This window comes from Carcharodon carcharias, chromosome 22, assembly GCF_017639515.1.
Source record: "Carcharodon carcharias isolate sCarCar2 chromosome 22, sCarCar2.pri, whole genome shotgun sequence".
Classification (NCBI taxonomy): Eukaryota; Metazoa; Chordata; class Chondrichthyes; order Lamniformes; family Lamnidae; genus Carcharodon; species Carcharodon carcharias.
In genome coordinates, this window is record NC_054488.1 from 47025981 (window position 1) to 47043780 (window position 17800).

The window sequence follows — 17800 nt, forward strand, 5'->3', positions numbered from 1 at the left end:
GCTGAACTTGTATGGGACACTAGTTAGGCCTCAGCTGGAGCATTGTGTACAGTGCTAGGTGCCACACTTTAGGGAGGATGTGAATAATTGGAGAGAGCGCAGAAGAGGTTTACAAAAATGGTTCTGGGGATGAGAAGCTTCAGTTATGAAAATAGATGGGAAAAAATGGGACTGTTCTCCTTGGAGAGGAGAAATGTAAGAGGAGATTTGATAGAGGTATTCAAAATTGTGAGAGGGCTGGACAGAGTAGATAGAGAGAAACTGTTCCTGCTCGTAAAACAACCGAGAGCGCACAGGTTTACAGTGATTTGCAAAGGAAGCAAATGCAATGTGAGAAAAAACTTTTTTCACAGCGAAGGTGGTTTGGGTCAGGAATGCACTGCCTCACCTTGCTGCTAATGATATGGAGAGAGGAGAAAATGCAAATGGTACTCATAGTCTTGTTAAACACTCACTGTAACTCTAGATATTGCAGAATGATAAGTACTCATTTAAAGTGACCATGGACAATATTATCAAGCAGACATTTTATAAAGTTGAGCTTGTTTGTGCTGCAGCACTGGGGGGGAGCACTTTTTGCAGATGCAATTAGTGTTGCAAGAGTTAAGTGTTGCAGCCGCTGCATGTTCCACTCTAAAAGTATCCCTCAAAATGAAGAACAGGATAGCAAAACCATGACAGAATTTGGGGGGGGTGGGGGGGGTGGAGAAATGCCAATGACAAAGTAGCAGCAGTACCAGCAACAATAATTGGTTTCTCAAATGCTAAATCCAGCTCCCTTCCAATGAATGTGTCAGCTCCAACATGTCATAATGGAACCAACCAATATCCACCTAACAACTGTGCCCAAACTACCTTGCCCAAAAGTTTCTAGCTCAATTAATTGGGTATAATTTGTTAACCTTCTTAAATAAAAAAAAGTCATCACCCCAACGTGGGGCTCGAGACCATGACCCTGGGATTAAGAGTCCCATTAACTACCAACTCAGACTGAGCAGGACCTTGCTCCACAAAGCCGTTCCAACTTGGGTGACTGCAAGCAACTCACGATCCAAAACTTTTCAAACTTTTGTCTCCCGCCAGTCTGAGCAAGAAACTTTTGGACAATGTAGTTTGGGCACGGTTCTTTGGCCAATATGGTTTGGTCCATTATGAAATGCTGCAGCTGTTATTTTGCTGGCACGGCCACGGCTTTCCCATTGGATTTTCCCCTCTTACTCTGCCTTGGATTTACTGTCCTGGTCTTCATTTTGAGGGATTATAAACACTTAGAAAGCGAGGCTTTAAAACTTCACCGATGCTCCTGCCGCTGACTGGAAAGGCAACAGGAGCAGTTGCGCAAACGCCAGCAAGCGCAGTGTGGGCTGGGTGCACACATGCAAGCGTTCCTGGTGCCTTTCCAGTCAGTGGCAGCAAACTGTTTTATAAAACCTGACAAAGGCATAAAGAAATGTAACTGCTTCCACAGTTACCAATGTTAAAATGATGTTCAAGGGAGCATCACTTCATAAGTGTATTGTTTGTACTTATTTTTCAGATGCTTGACATATTTGCAGCTTATGCCTGTGCTGAAAGGGTTCAAGCTTTAGATATTGTGACAATCAAGGACTGTAAAGAATTAATAGAAATAATGGAAACCGTACAGCCATCGGTTAAACTCATTTATGATAAAAACTACATCAAAGCCTGCAGACCAATATGCCAGCAAACTATTGCTGAAATCAGGCAAGCCTCACATTTTGTTCATCTCATGCTGTACCTGCTGATAGATATGTTGTTTCATGTTGCAAACCTGCCCCACCCTATTTCAGATCTGTGGCTATGGTCTGGATTTTTTGATGACAGGGTTTCCCTTCCCGCCATCCAAACACATCCCTGCCGGTACTGCCTGGCGTGCAGCCATTTAACGCTCCAAAAAACGTTAATTGACTTCAGGAAGGACGTCCTCCTCTCTTGGGACGAAGCCCCGCCTCAGAGAGTTGCCGACCAGTCTGAAGCAGCAGTGGACGGAACTGGGACTGCAAGCAGTTCCCAGAGCTTCAGTCCCAGGAGTCCAGGAACAGCTAAATTTTAGTAGCTTCAGGGTAGGGAGGGTAGTTGAGGCTTGGGGAGGTGGACAGAGTGGGGGTTGGGTATGTTCAAGAGGCCTGTGGTAGAGGCAGAGCCCTTGTAGAGGTCAGACATTTTGCAGGGGAGGGTGCCTGATGGAGGCACCCCACCCATCCCATCCGCCCCCACACCCACCCCCCGTGGTCTGACCATGGATAATTTTAGGCTCCAGTCTTGCTGCTGTGCTCCTCTCACCAGCCTGAAAATTGAAGCTGGGCGAAAACAGCCCTTAAGTGGTCAATAATTGGCCACTTAAGGGCCTCAAATGGGACAAGGGCAGGCGGGCCTCACCTGTATTAGAATTGCGGGGAGGTCAGGGAGGACGAGAACTCGTCGGGAATGCCATCTGACAAATTTTGTGCTCACCCCCTCACCTTCAAACCCGCTGGTTTGGAAACATAAAATTCTGCCCATGTTTTCCTTTAGTCTCTAATATAACTGGAGAAGTCAATGCAAATATAAAATGTATTTTTCCTCAATGTTTTCTCATTTGTGACCATGAACCTGGACAAGAATAATCTAGTTAACACAGGCCAACATACAAATTTCATACTCTTTGTGACCTGAGACATCCATTGTTTTACCAGTATATGTAATGCATGATTTCAGCATGTTGTATGGTAGGAGAGAGCAGAGGGTGATGCAAGTCTATTAAGAGAGAGGAGAGCAGTGGCATTAGTTTTGGTTTGCTTTAACAAATAGCCAGGACAGACAAGTTGGGTTGCATTTTGTCCCTCCTTGTGAAAACACACCTCACTGGTACCTGCCACATGGGATCGAGCACTCAGCCTGAAGGAGATTGTGATACAAACTGATTGCATACCCTTCTATATATCATCACCTAAATGCTAAGACTAATGTACACTTTAGTTCTGATAAAGTTTATACTTTTTTATTCTTACCATGATCCATTTCAATTTTAGAATCATATAAAGAGAATTAACATTATTTATTTTATTGTCTGTTAGATCAAACTGGGAACGTGCACTTGTGTTGGGCGTGTTTATCGAACATGTCGTTTTCAGTGTAGCTGACACCGATGCCAAGTTAAGGGACATTGCTGTAAAACATTGTGCACAGCTTCAGAAGGTAAAGAACAAAACTCAGCAATGAATGAATTTGTCATCATGTACACAGTGACTTGTATATGGCAATTATTATGTTTTAAATAATTTTAGGCTTATAAAAACATACTTGCTTGTCAAGAATGCTAAGCACATGCGATTCCTGGATGTCTCTTTATCTTTCTCTTAATAATCATAGATTGACAATTAACACTTATATCGTGTGCAAATATCTCATCTATTTGCACTGCGAATAACTCACTGTTTACACCATGACTAAGCAAGCCATTACCTTGCAAGTCACACAGGGGTCATCTTCCTAGTGGTGCAAAGTTGAAGAAAAACTCTACACGTTAGCCTAGCAAAACGATTATTCTTTAACTTTACATGCATATATCCTGCAATTCCTCATTCATAAGCTGGTCAACATGAGTGTCCTTTTCATACCAGTAACCACTTGCTTTAGGAATTCCACCCATTATTTATCACCATCTGTGCTTTATTGAGAAAGTCAACATTCCGTTTCTGCCCCTCGTATAAATTCTTTTGCAGATTTTACATAAAATCTCAACTATATCAAAACTTCAATAGAACTTTTCTCAAAATTTCAAGGCCACCATCCTCAAGTATCCCCAGGTTAAATAAAGGAAAGGCTAAATTAGCTTAAAACTGCCCCAAGATCTGCCAGACTCAGAAGAATGTCTTACTAAAAGAATACAAATTCTGTTTTCCATACCAGCCGTCTTTACTAAAATGCCAGTTGTGGTCATTTTTGTACCAAAGCTTATACAAGCCCCTCACAGCCAACAAAGTGAAGGTGCTTTCTCCTTTCTGGCTGTGCTGTAAGGAAATAGGAGTCCCTTGACCCTTTTCCACTGTTCAGTGAAATTATGGATTAGGCTAGCATTTCTTACCCATCCCTAACTGCCTTTGCGAACTGAGTGGTTTGCTAAGCCATTTTAGCAAGCATCTACAAGTCAACCACATTGCTGTGTGTCTGGAGTTACATGTAGGCCAGACCAGCAGATTTCCTTCCCTAAAGGGCATTAGTGAAATGGATGGGTTTTTACAACAATGGTTGCATTGTCATCATTAGACCTTTAATTTCTTATTGAATTCAAATTTCACCATCTGCTATGGTGAGATTTGATCCCAGGAACCCAGATCTTTACCCTGGGTCTCTAGCTTACTAGTCCAGTGACAATACTACTATGCCACCACCTCCCCTCTGTGACATAACCCTAGATCCCTTAATAACTTTGATTACCTAAAATCTATCAGTTTTTACCTGTTTCCCTTAATATCTTAAAAATTTCAATCAAATCATCTCCTAAACTTTCTAAATTCCAAGGAGTACAACTATAGTTTGTGTATTCAGCCTAGGGTCTCAGAGACGAAACAAATCCATTCTCAAATGTCAACAAAAAAGTCCTTAAGAAACACTTTTCTCAGAAGAAGCTTCCAAGTTAATTTTATTTAAAGGCTAAAGGTCCATCAATTGTACTGCTCATAACATAAGAGGACAAAGACTTAATGCATCCTTATGACACTCACCTGCTCCTTCCTTTCTCTACTGTGATAATGGCGGCACTAATTCATTTCATATAAACCTTCTTTTAAAAATAGTAGATAGAAGGAAGTTGGAAGGGCATGTTAACTGTTCTTCCATTTAAAGCACAAACAGTCATTTCTAGACCTGGCTCTCATAATAGGAAATGAGTTTTCGATAAGAGGATCTGTAAATTGTCATTTAGAAGTTTCCTGTGCTTTTATCCCTGGAATTATTCCATTTCCTTATGAAGAATTAGTTTTGTGGTTACATTGAACAGTGACAACTTATTCAACGGTTTAACACAGATCCTCAGAACATCCGCTGATTTGAAAAAGAACAGAACAGTTGAAGCAGTTATTGAAGTTCTGCAGATGTGCAATGAGGAAGCTAGTCACTTGGACTACAGGTAACATTCACCCATAAAGATGCCGTTCGTTGACACATCCCATGTAGTTCCTGCAAATATTTGTGTTGCTGGGTGTTAAAGTGTCACTTTTGGCCAGCAGCTCTATTCAGTTTGCCTTTGTTCCTTAAATTAGTGCTTGGCATCCATTACATGATGCTGCAACACATAATACTACAACATTGCCCAAACATGGACAATGTCAATTGGCCTATTTCTACATCTAAATCAAAAAGACGCTGAATATATATTAGAGCAGCTTGGCTGCAAATGCAGTATCACTATCTTCTCTATCAACTAGATTGGGAGGGGTGGGGGGGACATCAAATTTCTTGATGTCTGGAACTGGAGGTGGCAGGACTCACTTGATTAAGTGGATCATTTCTTTGCTGATCCCCTGACGGAAAAAAATTGTGCATCAGGAGAGAAAAAGACGAAGCTTCAAGGCTCACTTGAATCATACCAAACACAAAACGGCACTGATGCAAGTTGTGGCTAATTCTGAAGCCTCTCCTTTTGGAAGAGAATGCAGGATAGAAAAACAGGTGTTAAATTAGGGAACTGTTGATATACTATAAGATACTGTGGATGCTGGAAATCTGAAATAAAAATGGAAAAATGCTGGAAAAGCTCAACAGGTCTGACAGCATCTGTGGAGAGAGAAACAGAGTTAACGTTTCCAGTCCGTATGACTCTTCTTCAGAGAAAATTGTCAATATTGCAATTTCTTAATATTTTCTTACTCAGATATGGTATCAAGGAATGTCCAATCTGCCTTGGGGAGCTGAAGGATCCAGCTTGCCTTCCCTGTAAACATGTCTTTTGCATCAACTGTCTGGAAAGTTCATTTGAAGTTCAGTCTTTATGTCCAAAGTGTAAGGCAACTGTGCCAGGTTCGTTTAAAATTGAAGTCTCCATCCAGTTAAAGTAAGTTTGACTCTTCCAAACCAAGTTTCAAAGTTTTATCCTTTGTCTAATTACTTTAATAAAAGAGTACAAGAGTTTGTGCCAAAATTAATTATTTCTTTGGGGCATTGTGAGCAGGATTTTCTGCTGGATTTATGTTGAACTAGAGTCACATCTTGGGGTTTCTGTTGAAAGTGTATGCGAGGTAGAATACGTCTTCCCTAACATACTGTTTGAGAATGTGTTAACCGGGATTCACATTTCACCGGTCCCCCACCAGCCCCTGTCCCCCCACCACCCACTACCCACTACCGAACACAAACCCCTACCCCAACCTTTCACTATCCTTCCCCCTTGCTACACTCTGGCTGCTTTTTTTTTCTTCATTCATGGGATGTGGGGGTCACTGGCTGGGCCAGAATTTATTGCCCATCCCTGATTGCCCTTGAGAAGATGGTGGTGAGCCGCCTCCTTAAACCGCTGCACTCCATGTGGTGTAGGTACACCCACAGTGCTGTTAGGAAGGGAGTTCCAGGATTTTGATCCAGTGACAGTGAAGGAACGGCGATATATTTCCAAGTCAGGATGGTGAGTGGCTTGGAAGGAAACTTCTAGGTGGTGGTGTTCCTATGTGCCTCCTGCCCTTGTCCTTCTGGGTAGTAGTGGTCATGGGTTTGGAAGGTGCTGTTTAAGGAGCCTTGGTGAGTTGCTGCAGTGCATCAGTGGTACACACTGCTGCCACTGTACTTCAGTGGTGGAAAGGGTGAATGTTTATGGATGGGGTGCCAGTCAAGCAGGCTGCTTTGTCCTGCACAGCACCCAGCTTCTTGAGTGTTGTTGGAGCTGCACTCATGTGATTGCACTGACATGATAGGTGGCTCACAGGCGATGACCTCACCCTTTACTGTAACCTCCTTGCCTGGTTATACTTTCCACTACCTGCCCGGCCCAATTTGCCATAGTGATAGTGCAACCCTCGTCACCAAGTCTCACCTTGATCCATCACTCTACTCCCTTGTCATTTTTCTCCTTTAAGCACCTCACCTTATTCCAACCCTCTCACCTCTCCTTTTGAATTCTTGTTCTCTGCTGCCCATCCATGCCCCGTACCAAATTGCTCACTGTGATATCCTCACTGCTTTCCTCAGCTTCTACATTTGAGTCACTCTTTATCTCCAGTGATTTAGTTTCCATCTCAACTCACTTCTAGGCTGAGTTCACTGCTGTCATCATCGCTTAACTTCTCCCCCCGCCAGATACTTACTCACTTACCCACATTCATAGCTATCCCTTTGCTTTTTTATGTGGCCTCTCTATTCCCATCATCTGAAGACAAGATTTGGCCTGCTCATGTCCTTGTATACCCAGCCACTCGAATGCTTTTTAGTAAAAATAAATGTAAACTAAAATGTGACACCTAATGACTTAAAAATGGACCCCAATGTCTGAATGATCCATAGAAGCAGTGAAAAGTTACCGAATTCTAATATATCTATTAAAAACAGCAGAAAATAAAATGACAGATTCACGATCAAACTGGAATATTCTTATCAGTTCTGCTCAAGAGCTGTAGATCGGAACTGCTTGTGAACCAGTACCAATGTCCTCCTGTACAATGCATAGGCACATTTAGGTTTTTAAAAAAATTCTTCCATGAAATGTGGGCATCGCTGGCAAGGCCAGCATTTGTTGCCCATCCCTAATTGCCCCTGGGAACTGAGTGGCTTGCTCGGCCATTTCAGAGGGCATTTAAGACATTGCTTGTCTCTGGAGTCATATGTAGGCCAGACTAGGTGAGCACGGCAGATTTCCTTCCCTAAAGGATATTGGTGAGCCAGGTGGGTTTCTACAGGAATCAATGATAGCTTCCTGGTCACCAAAACTGAGACTCAATTCCAGATTTTATTAATTGAATTTAAATTCCACCAGCTGCCATGGTAGGATTTGAACCCATGTCTCCAAAGTACTAGACTGGGTCTCTGGATTAGTAGCTCAGTGACATAACCACGATACTACCGTTTCCCATCAAGTATAGCACGAATCATTTGGTATTGTGATGTTGTAGTCTAACACTAAAAAGTACTTATATCCCTAAAATATATACTTTTTGATTTGCAGAAAGGCTTTGGAAAAACATAATAACTTCCGTCAGAAGTGCAATATGTTTTTCATGGAGGTTGTTTCCAGGTTTTGCTTCAGTGAAGATTCTCCGCCCAGTGATGGAGTGATTATATTGCTGCTGTCATTACTAATCGCAGTCAGGGAATCACCTAAAGGTTTGTATTGATGTAGAATGTAATAAATCTCCACCACCTTAGCATTGAAGATTTCACTCTGTCTTCAAAGTTTGATATGACATGTGCCTAATACTTAAACTGGGCAGAGGCCTCAGGCCTATATTGTACCCAAGCTGTACGATTGTGGGTGATGAACAAGCTTCAGCACATTAGGTACATGACCATAATGCAGTTGGCTAAGTCTTACACATACAGCAATAGTCTCACAGTCTTTTGGAACAACCACAAAATGACACACTGAATAGAAAGAAAAGCTGCCTGAAAAGATGCTTGGACCCCAAATATTGAAGATAACACCTATTGTATCAGTCAGGGGATTTCCTTCCATTCCATGTGCAATTCGGAATGAGATCTCAATTTTTGTTTGTGTTAAGCTCTTGTCCACCTGAGACTGCCCCCAGCTGATTCTCTTTGGCCTTCCCAGACAGCAAAGAAGAGATTTTGAACCCATGGTCTGAGCTGAATTGGAGTGCTGGGTTCAGTGAGAGAGAGAGAGAGAGGTACACTTTGTGAGAATGGTTTTGATCTCAACCTTTACCATGAATTCCTTCACATCTTGCATGAATTTCACAAGTACTATTCATTTAGTATACCAGGCAACAGGTGATTTTTCATTTTGTACATCACCGTGTCAAGAACCAGTGTGATTTACAGACTGACACACACTTGCACCCTGTCCTGATTCAATGGCTTTCATTGTTCTTCCTACCTGTACAAGAAAAATTTAAATTCCCTGTGTGCTGACCATGTTTGAAAGTTTTTGCATGTGGTTCAGCAATAAAGTTAAAATAGAAGTGATCTGCAAACCTATAATAAAACCCTTATTTATAATATTAGGTAACCTCTACCAGACTCGGACCTTAACCCCATTCTCTGAATGCGTGGACATCAATCCTGTGATACGATCTGTTTTACTGAAACTTATGCTGCATTATAGGTAAGGGGGACAAAATAAACTTGTTGACTTAAATATCTACCAGCTGATGTTACCATTGGACAAGCCTGATCCCAGAGTGGGTAGATCCTAACTTTTAATTGTTTGTTCAGATACATGAAGAGTGGCCACTGAACAGAGTCACCGGAGTCAGCTGTTGAACTTTTAACCAAAGAATAAAGCATTTATTTAACAAGGAAAAATAAACTATATTACAATACTCCTTTACCCACAACTATACCATTATAGATAAATACAGATTTGTAAGGATAACACAAGTTACAAACATATCTTATACTCTAATATGCACAGTAAGTACAGTCCATGTAAACCAATTGGCAACCTGTGGTCAGACACACCACACCCTGAAACCAAGGGCAGAATTTCCTGCCTGTTGGGCAGGCTGCGCAGCAGCAGGTGGGCATGGACCTGATCGCCACCCACAATTGTGTCCCCGCCGCCATTCTATGCAGGTGGGCCAATTAAGGCCCGTCCAACGTGGATCATGGTTTCCGAGGACTGTGGGAGTGGGCAGGCGGTGGCGGGATTGCATTGACTGCCGGGTTCAATGGCGACCCGGCAGCTTGTTTTTAAAAAGCTCCTGTGGCCTTTCAAAGGCTGCGAATCATGGCCAGTGGAAGGGCTCCCCAGAGCGCTGCTGGTGAGCAGGCCAGGCAGGAGGGGAGGGCAGGGGGGCACCATGCCCCTCATTTTTCTGATGATTGCCTTGCTGCCCTCCTTGAGGAGGTGGCAGCACAGCAGGAGGTCCTCGTATCTCCAGGACAGGAGGAGGAGGCCCCTCGACATGACCAAACGTGCCTGGGAGGAGGTGGCGGAGGTGGTGAGCTCCCGCGGCGTGGTGCAGCGCACCTGGGTCCAGAGTCTTAAGCGCTTCAATGACCTGTTGCACTCAGGAAGGGTGAGTACTGTGTTGGCATTGGTCACTTAACCCAACAGGTAGGCTTTCTCCCTGGCACAGACACACCCACCCCCCCTCCCAAGTCTGAGTGATAACATGTGTCCTTCACTGGGTGGGCCAGCAGATATTGCCCATGCTGAGGTCAGCCTGAGGGTGGTGAAGAGATGGGTTCTGTCCCCGCAGCATGTGGTACACTGTAACTGACATTACTGTTTTGGGGGCAACCTGGAGGAGCTGTACCCAGCCGCAGTGCTGGAACTCCAGGACATGTCAAAGTCAGGGTGATGACAAGTTGGGAAGGGAGCTTCAAGATGACGTGGCAGCAATTGATCTGCTGTCCTCTGCTCTCCACGTGCTTGTGCCTCCTTGCTTTAGAAGTTTAGACCGTTTGGCGCTTAATGTGATGTAGGCAGCATTGGGAAAGGGGGTGGGGGTTTGGGGACAGGCCTAGCATCTTTGTGTGAGCATTCGGCAGGAGCAGGGTGAGGAGGCACTGGAGCCCTGCAACGTCCCACTCTGGTTGGGGTGGGCTGAGCACGAAGAGAATCCAGGTACAAATAGCACTAATCAAAGCTCTTCTCTCCTTTACAGGAGAAGAATGCACATAATGTCGCCGAGTGGGTGAGGACTGGCGGCAGCCTGGCACAGTTGGCGATTCTCAGCCGCTTCGAACAGGAGGCCCTAGATTTGGAGAGGAACCATGTGCCCAGGTCGGTGAGGCTGGGGTGCCACGGGCAGGTATGTTTGCCCAGCATTGAGGTTGCCATTGTTCTCCCAACAGCCATGGCAGTGCTGACTGTTCAGTGATTGAAGTCTGCAACATGGCTTGACCATTGCTTACGGAAGGATGATCTAGGGGACAGGGCTGCACATTGACATTGTCTCCACATTAACTGATCCAACGTCCTTGTTCTTCCTTTCAGCATCAGCGGAGCAGGGCCAGTAGGAGGAGCAGAAGGTGCCCCTTCTCACACATGAGGGCCCTGAAGTCTCACCAGCATCACACCATCTCTGTCAGGCAGGCACCAGCGCAGATACTAGCACCTCGGTGGGAATTAGAACATCGGCTAGTGTCTCGGGGCACAGCGGTGAGGGCACATCACAGTCGCTGGAGGAGCTGGCAGAGACAGAGAGTGCCAATGATGCCAGCAGTCAGAGGAATGCAGGGGACCAGGCACATGCTCAGTCGGTGTCTGATGATGTGCCTCTGGAGTCTTCCGCGATGTAGCAAGTGCAGGAAATGCGGCCATGTGTGCAGGAGCATCTGGTGGACATACTTGGGGCTATGCTTGGCTTGGTGTCCGTGGTGGGGGAGTCTACGCAGACTATTGCCGAAGCAATGAGCTTCATAGCCGAGTGCCATGCATCCTTTATGGAGAGAGTGGCGACTGTCGTGGAGAGGCTCCTCCAGGAGACCAATCAGGGCTTCCTAGGGATGCACCCAGACCAGCAAGCCCTCACATCAGCATTGACCTCAGATGGTCAGTGCCAGTGTGGGAGATGGTCTGGGCATCAAGTTTCCCAGTCGATGCCCATCCATCCACGGTGAGCAGGGAGGTTGGAAGCGACCTCATGTCAGTGCAGCAGCTGCCTGTCGTCTCTGCGGGCGCCTCTCAGGGCACTCCGGATGAGAGTGACCATTGCATCTGGTGAGGCTGCAACGACTGGGGAGATGCCAGCTGTGGAACTGGCAGCTCCCTCCCAGGCAGGGCCAGCACAGGCTCCACGGGCCAGAGGACGACCACCAAGGTCATCGAGGCCAACAGGACAGCAGATTCAGCAGGCTGTCTCAGATGCCACTCCTAGCAAGAGGTCAGCACCAAGACATAGCACCCGACAAAATTAAACATAAGGCACCTTAGGCACACCACGGGTCTATCACTGGACCTTCGCGACCATTGCTGGCTTACCCCATGTCCAGGGTGCTATAGATGCCCTAACCTCTGCTGGCAGCTACTTTCAACCACCTTTGGCTTGGAACCATCTATCTGAACCTTCTAGACTGCTTCTGCCTGGTGGTTGTCTTTTAAAGCGAAACAAAAACTCAGCTTGATGCTTCCTTAACACACAGATACAGAAATACAAATCAAACTTAAACACTAAAGCTAAAACACATTCCTAACCCCACAAAAACCAATATAACTTACTTAACGTATTTCTATTTCCTAACAGTAGTTACATGAAGTTGACAGAAGGTGCAAAATATTTTAACGTTTTGAAGGCTTTTACCAGACATTTTTCTCATGCTCATTGTTAAAAGTGATTCTGAAAGTAAGCTCTCGCTCCCAGTGAAGCAGAACAAAAGTGTGACAATATCTAGTAATTCCCTGTCACCCAGGGATTAAACAAAACCCCCTTTTTTAACTGTAGTTACCTTATTGAATAAACATTAGCCTTCTCATGATGATCTAGGCGATGACCAATTTCCTAGTGCAGTCTCTTGTGCCTAACCTGCCCCAGAAACTGCCAAATAGGCAGCTGGCAAATACCAAGTATCATATGTATCCGCCTAAGATAAGTGTTGGACCCCTTGAATATGCCAATTATGGGCTAAACACCTTTTTACAACCTCCCCCCCCACCCCACCATTTCCCTAAATTCAACATATACTGGGGGAGCTCTACTCAGCTTCCCCAGCTCAACCTTGACCCAAGCAGCTGTCCTTAAAGGGACCACTGGGGGCCGATAATGGAAAAGTAAATAAAAAAATGTTTTACTTGTGTTAATGTGGAGCTAGAGGGGCAGGAGCTTGCCTTCTCTGTCCCAGTCACCTCATCACCTGCCTACCAGCTCTACCGCCCAAATCCCTTGATACCCAAGAGTTGCCTACAGGCTGAGATTTCCAGCACCACAAACCAGCCAATTGTATCAGGGCACGTGATTGGCATCCACAGACTGCCAATTGTAAGTAGATGATGCCCACTTTGGAGCTAGCCTCGGGATGATGTCTTCAGGTGGGGTGGGTTGGCGGGGGAGTTCCAGGGTCCCTCCTGCTTTGTTCCAGACTCCGGCATGTAGCCAATTTTGCAGACAATTCTGTTTGCTTTTGTCACTCCCAACCAAAAACACAATGGCACACTATAGGTGTTCTGCTAACAGTGATTTAAAACTACTTCAGCTTATTCCAGTAGCAGCAAAACCAAGCAAGCAGCTCCGCTGCCTCCCAGCTCCTGGGACTTGTGTGGCCACTACCAGTGAGGCAATGCCCATTTCTTTAAATAGATGAGCTGCTTGTGGGGGCCTGGCAAGTGCCAGCAGATTGCTCACTTCCTGGTCAGCCTCAGGCCCTCCCTGTCAAGGCGCATGCTCTGTGAACAGGCCTAAAGGAATTTCAATCCCCGAGTATTGCTGTGTTGTCCTTTACTGCTTGCTGCAGATGCAACTCCTGCCCCCTGAAGGGGGTATATCGACACCAGTATAATGTAGCAAGATTCAACCAGCGTTCTCTAAATATTTGACAGCAGGACATGTGGGTTTACAAAGTGCACAGACACCTCATGGGCTGAGACTCGATACAGAGTAAAAATAAAGTTTTGAGACTGCCAGACAGTATCACTGAAGTTTGGAGTTGGGTCAGCTAGTTTAGTGTCAGTGGGAAGTAGAAATCACTTTGTTCTGACACTAAATTTGCAGTGTGAATAATATCCGAAGACTCATCTCCAAGTCTAGAATTGTATTTGGATGCAAGAAATGAAATAATTTGGGGAAAGGAAGGTGAACTAGGTGAATTGATTAAGCATTGGAAAGGGTGCTCATGTCAATAATATATGGCTTAATTATATGAAATTCCATATAATAAATGAAACACGGAGTAAAATGTTGGGATGCTAATACTTTCTATGTCTCTCGGTAGTTTTGACAAAGTAAAAGTCTTTATGCAGAAGTACCTCTCAAGCCTGGAAGAAAAGATATTCTTCAAAGAGGATCTGAAGGAACTCCATCTTCTGTTCATCAACTGTTTTGAGGTAACGCGGAGAGCTTAGGTCCATCTCGCTCCTAAAGGTGGCTTGACGATTTGGACATGCTTCTAAACCCTTAAATGTATTTTCCTTTAAAGGATTCGATATGTGGTCACTTTGAACAAAGTGGAGGATTTGGCAGTTTAGAACTGTTGAAACAGAACTGCAGCTTTGCTAGCAGGTTTGCGAGACACCAGGTAGCTACCTGTGAAGAAAATGCCACAGAATACTTGCAGAACATTGCCAGGCTGCGTTTCTGCTTCACTCTTACAGCTAAACTGATGTATGAATCACATAACAGTACAGGTAAAGAATTCGAAAATAAGCTTAAATCATTTTATGCCCAGCACTCTCCTTCATTCGTAAACTGTTCTCCAGCCGAAAGGACCTAAAAGCCACTCTGCTTCCAGCCTCTGTCAGAGCTGCTCTGGCTGGCTGCTTTTCAATTTAGCGAAACTGGCCTAAGCTCACACAGCCAGGCATATGCCCACCCTCCCTGTTGGAAAGGATGTAAGCTGTGTTTGAATTTCTTCCAACTCCAGGCCCAGGTGAGATTGTCATGGCAACTCAGGACCTGCTCTCTGGAAGTGTTACCGATCCAACCTTTTTGTTCACCCCCTCTAAAATGACAAAAGGTATTAACACTGGCGGGTACCAGCTATCTAATCTATGGGGTGAAAATCCTCCTCTTCCTGTCATCAATTCAATGAATATTTATATTAAGTCAGTTTTTTTCCAACTAAAATATAGGGATGATATATATATACTGTATATGAGAGAGAAAAATAGAGATAGATATAGATATTAAGTATGTTACTTAATGTTAACTGGAATTGTATTATATGGTACAAAGGGTTTAAGTTATTATGTAATTCAGTGAGAGAGATGATGAGACAGATATGAGATAGAAAGGAAAGAAAGATTTGCATTTTTATAGCAATGTCCCAAAATGCTCACCGTCAGTTAAATACTTATGAAGTATAGTCCCTATAGGAAATGTGGCAGCACATTTGCACACAGCAATGTGATAATCCAAAGACAACTTTTTTTAGTGTTATAGCTTGATGAATAAATGTTGGCCAGAGCGCTGGGGAGAGCAGTCTTTTAGGTCCACCTGAGAGGGCAAACGTGTCCGCAGTTTATCATCTCATGTGAATGATGGCACCTTTGACAGTGCTGCACTCCTTCAGTACTGCACTGGAGTGTCAGCATAAAATTTGTACTCTGGTCTCTAGAGTGGGACTTGAACACATGACCTTCCACTCAGGGGCAAGTATGCTACAGCTGAACATGACTATGGTCATGTTTCATTGCTCCTCTACTTTTTGTTAACTATGGCACAATGTTGTCCTATTCATAACGCACTCCTTGTGAATAGGAATTCCCTGTTTACACTCTCACATAACACATTCGCTATATGGTGGTCTGTGTAATTTGAATTATTGCTCAAGTTTTGATTTCTAATTTTTAATATAATTATATTTTCAGATGTGAAACACAAAGCCATAAAGGCAAATTTCATTGAACATATAAAAATGATTTGTTTGAATTCTGACAATGACTGGTATCGAGTTTATTTGATGAGGACAGTCTATGACCAGTACGGGATGGATTTTGTTCAGAATTTACAACAGCTCAAAGACAACCACTGGATGTTTCCAGATAAAATAATTGAAAAACAGGTGAAACATGTTAATTTTAAATTAGATGCACGCATCAATCTATTATGCTGCCTGTTAGAAATTATTAAATCCATCAAGTAAATGTGTATAATTCTTTGTTGTTATATGCAATATTGTAAATGGAACTTTAACTCTTTAACATTGAACATACTTATCTCATAATTCTGCAATGTTAATGAATACAAATGACCACTATAGACTTTTATAGAACATAAGCTGAGATATATGTATGACCACAAGTTATTTTTCTTTAAACAAATGAGTATCAAATCAGCACCAAAATAAGCACTGCGACAGGTTGAGAATTATTTTCACACAGCGATTTACTTAGTCATGGAAACCCCTACTGGAAAGAGTAGTGGTTGCATAAATCAAGCCTTTAAAACAGAAGTGAATAAAAATGTGTAAAAAGAAAAATTCAAAAGAATGTGGGAAAAGGGCAGAGAGCCAGCAGAGGATCCTCTGCTGTAAAGTTCTACAATTCTAATTGAAATGATGGAACTCAGTGATGCACACCTTCTGTAAAGCTAAAAAGAAACAGGTGGTTTAGTGAAATCACTGCCCATCAATTTTAAAAGCAGAGATTTTAACTTTGGTGCAGGTTTGCTCCCTCAGTCCTTGATTGTTTAGTATGCTGACTCGTGGAGTGGTTGTTTCTTCCAGTGTTGTTGGGCAGGTGGTCAGATGGATCGCTTTATTTTCTACGGGCTGCAATATAAAACCATTCGTGATGCAGTTGCTGAGGCAGCCTTGACTTGCCAAGTGAGCATCATGACAAACAAGTTAAAGGTATTTGCAGAAAGTTCTTTTCTACTTATTCTATTTAGCAATGCTGTACCCTCATGCTTTGTCACAGTTTTGTGCCATTTTTTAAACACCAGCATATTTTGCTGGCACTAATATTTGTTTCACAACTTTGCTCCTTAAAGGCTTTGAAGTGTCCTTTAAGTAATCAGCAGGTTTACATGGCCTTGGCATTCTTCCATGAGGTAACATGTTCGTTTGCAGCGGAGGATGACAGTTTGCATGCTACTTCAAAGGTAAGAATCAATCTCTGACGTAACTTCAGCCGAGAGGGAATCTCTACCTATAATACCTATAATAGTTTGGGTCTAGCACGTCATCACACTGGCACCTGATTGGCGAGAATCTCTTATTCAAGAAACCAACAGCAAACCACAGTTGAACAATCCCATGAAAAGGAAGAAAACCAGTGAGTTCTTTTGTTTTCTGATCTTCCCAAGGGAAGAAACAGAAGATTTATAAGCAGCAGCCAACCTAAACATCAGCTCTCAGCATCGCCAATTAGCCTTTAATTGACCTCTGGAGATGTCTACTTGTAGCACTTCTTCCCAAAGGGCAGTTGAGGTGGGAGAAAATCATAAATCTTCTCTGTTCCGATATTTAGCCTGTGTCCTTAAAGGGGCAGACCATGTGCAACACATCTTCACCTTAACAGTAGGCCATTTTCCTCAGAGTTTCTTCATACCTATTAGTAGAGGGTTATCAAGGTGGAAACGCTCCTTTGTTATATAAACTCACCTCATACATTAGATGGTATAACTCTCCTGTCAGGACACCGAATATTCTCTGTTTATTATTAGCATTATCGCAGAGGATCTGCTAGTATTGCGAATAGGTATTGGTCATTTCTGTAACTTAAAATGAATTTAATCTGCTCTTGTTATATTGCTTACAGATGTAGCACTTATTTCATTGTAGTATTATTAGTCATTGAAATCATGGAATCTATTTGATTGGTCAGTAGATATCCGCAAAGATAACATTACTTTCTCCAGGGAGCTGTGTTATGGTGGAGGTTGATTTTCTTTTACACGTTTTCATGATGGAATTTAACATTAGCATTCATGAAGGACAGTACAACCATGGGAGCAGGAATGCTCATAAGGGCTAGATGAACCATCCATAAATCAGACCATAAATAAAATTTGTTTTAAAGGGATTTTGATAGAAT

General features: G+C 43.4%; 1 protein-coding gene across 5 annotated transcripts in view; it reads left to right on the forward strand.

The window, feature by feature from the left end:
- The window catches only part of LOC121293776 (E3 ubiquitin-protein ligase rnf213-alpha-like), a 164765-nt gene that overhangs the window by 106675 nt on the left and 40290 nt on the right, over nt 1-17800 (forward strand). For all 5 annotated transcript variants that reach the window (XM_041217087.1, XM_041217086.1, XM_041217088.1 and 2 more), the window contains 11 exons: nt 1538-1725; nt 3078-3198; nt 5031-5131; nt 5876-6055; nt 8153-8310; nt 9169-9268; nt 14038-14149; nt 14242-14449; nt 15632-15825; nt 16489-16614; nt 16755-16865. In XM_041217087.1, coding sequence (XP_041073021.1) covers nt 1538-1725; nt 3078-3198; nt 5031-5131; nt 5876-6055; nt 8153-8310; nt 9169-9268; nt 14038-14149; nt 14242-14449; nt 15632-15825; nt 16489-16614; nt 16755-16865 — 1599 coding nt within the window. The remainder of the gene's footprint in view (nt 1-1537; nt 1726-3077; nt 3199-5030; nt 5132-5875; nt 6056-8152; nt 8311-9168; nt 9269-14037; nt 14150-14241; nt 14450-15631; nt 15826-16488; nt 16615-16754; nt 16866-17800) is intronic.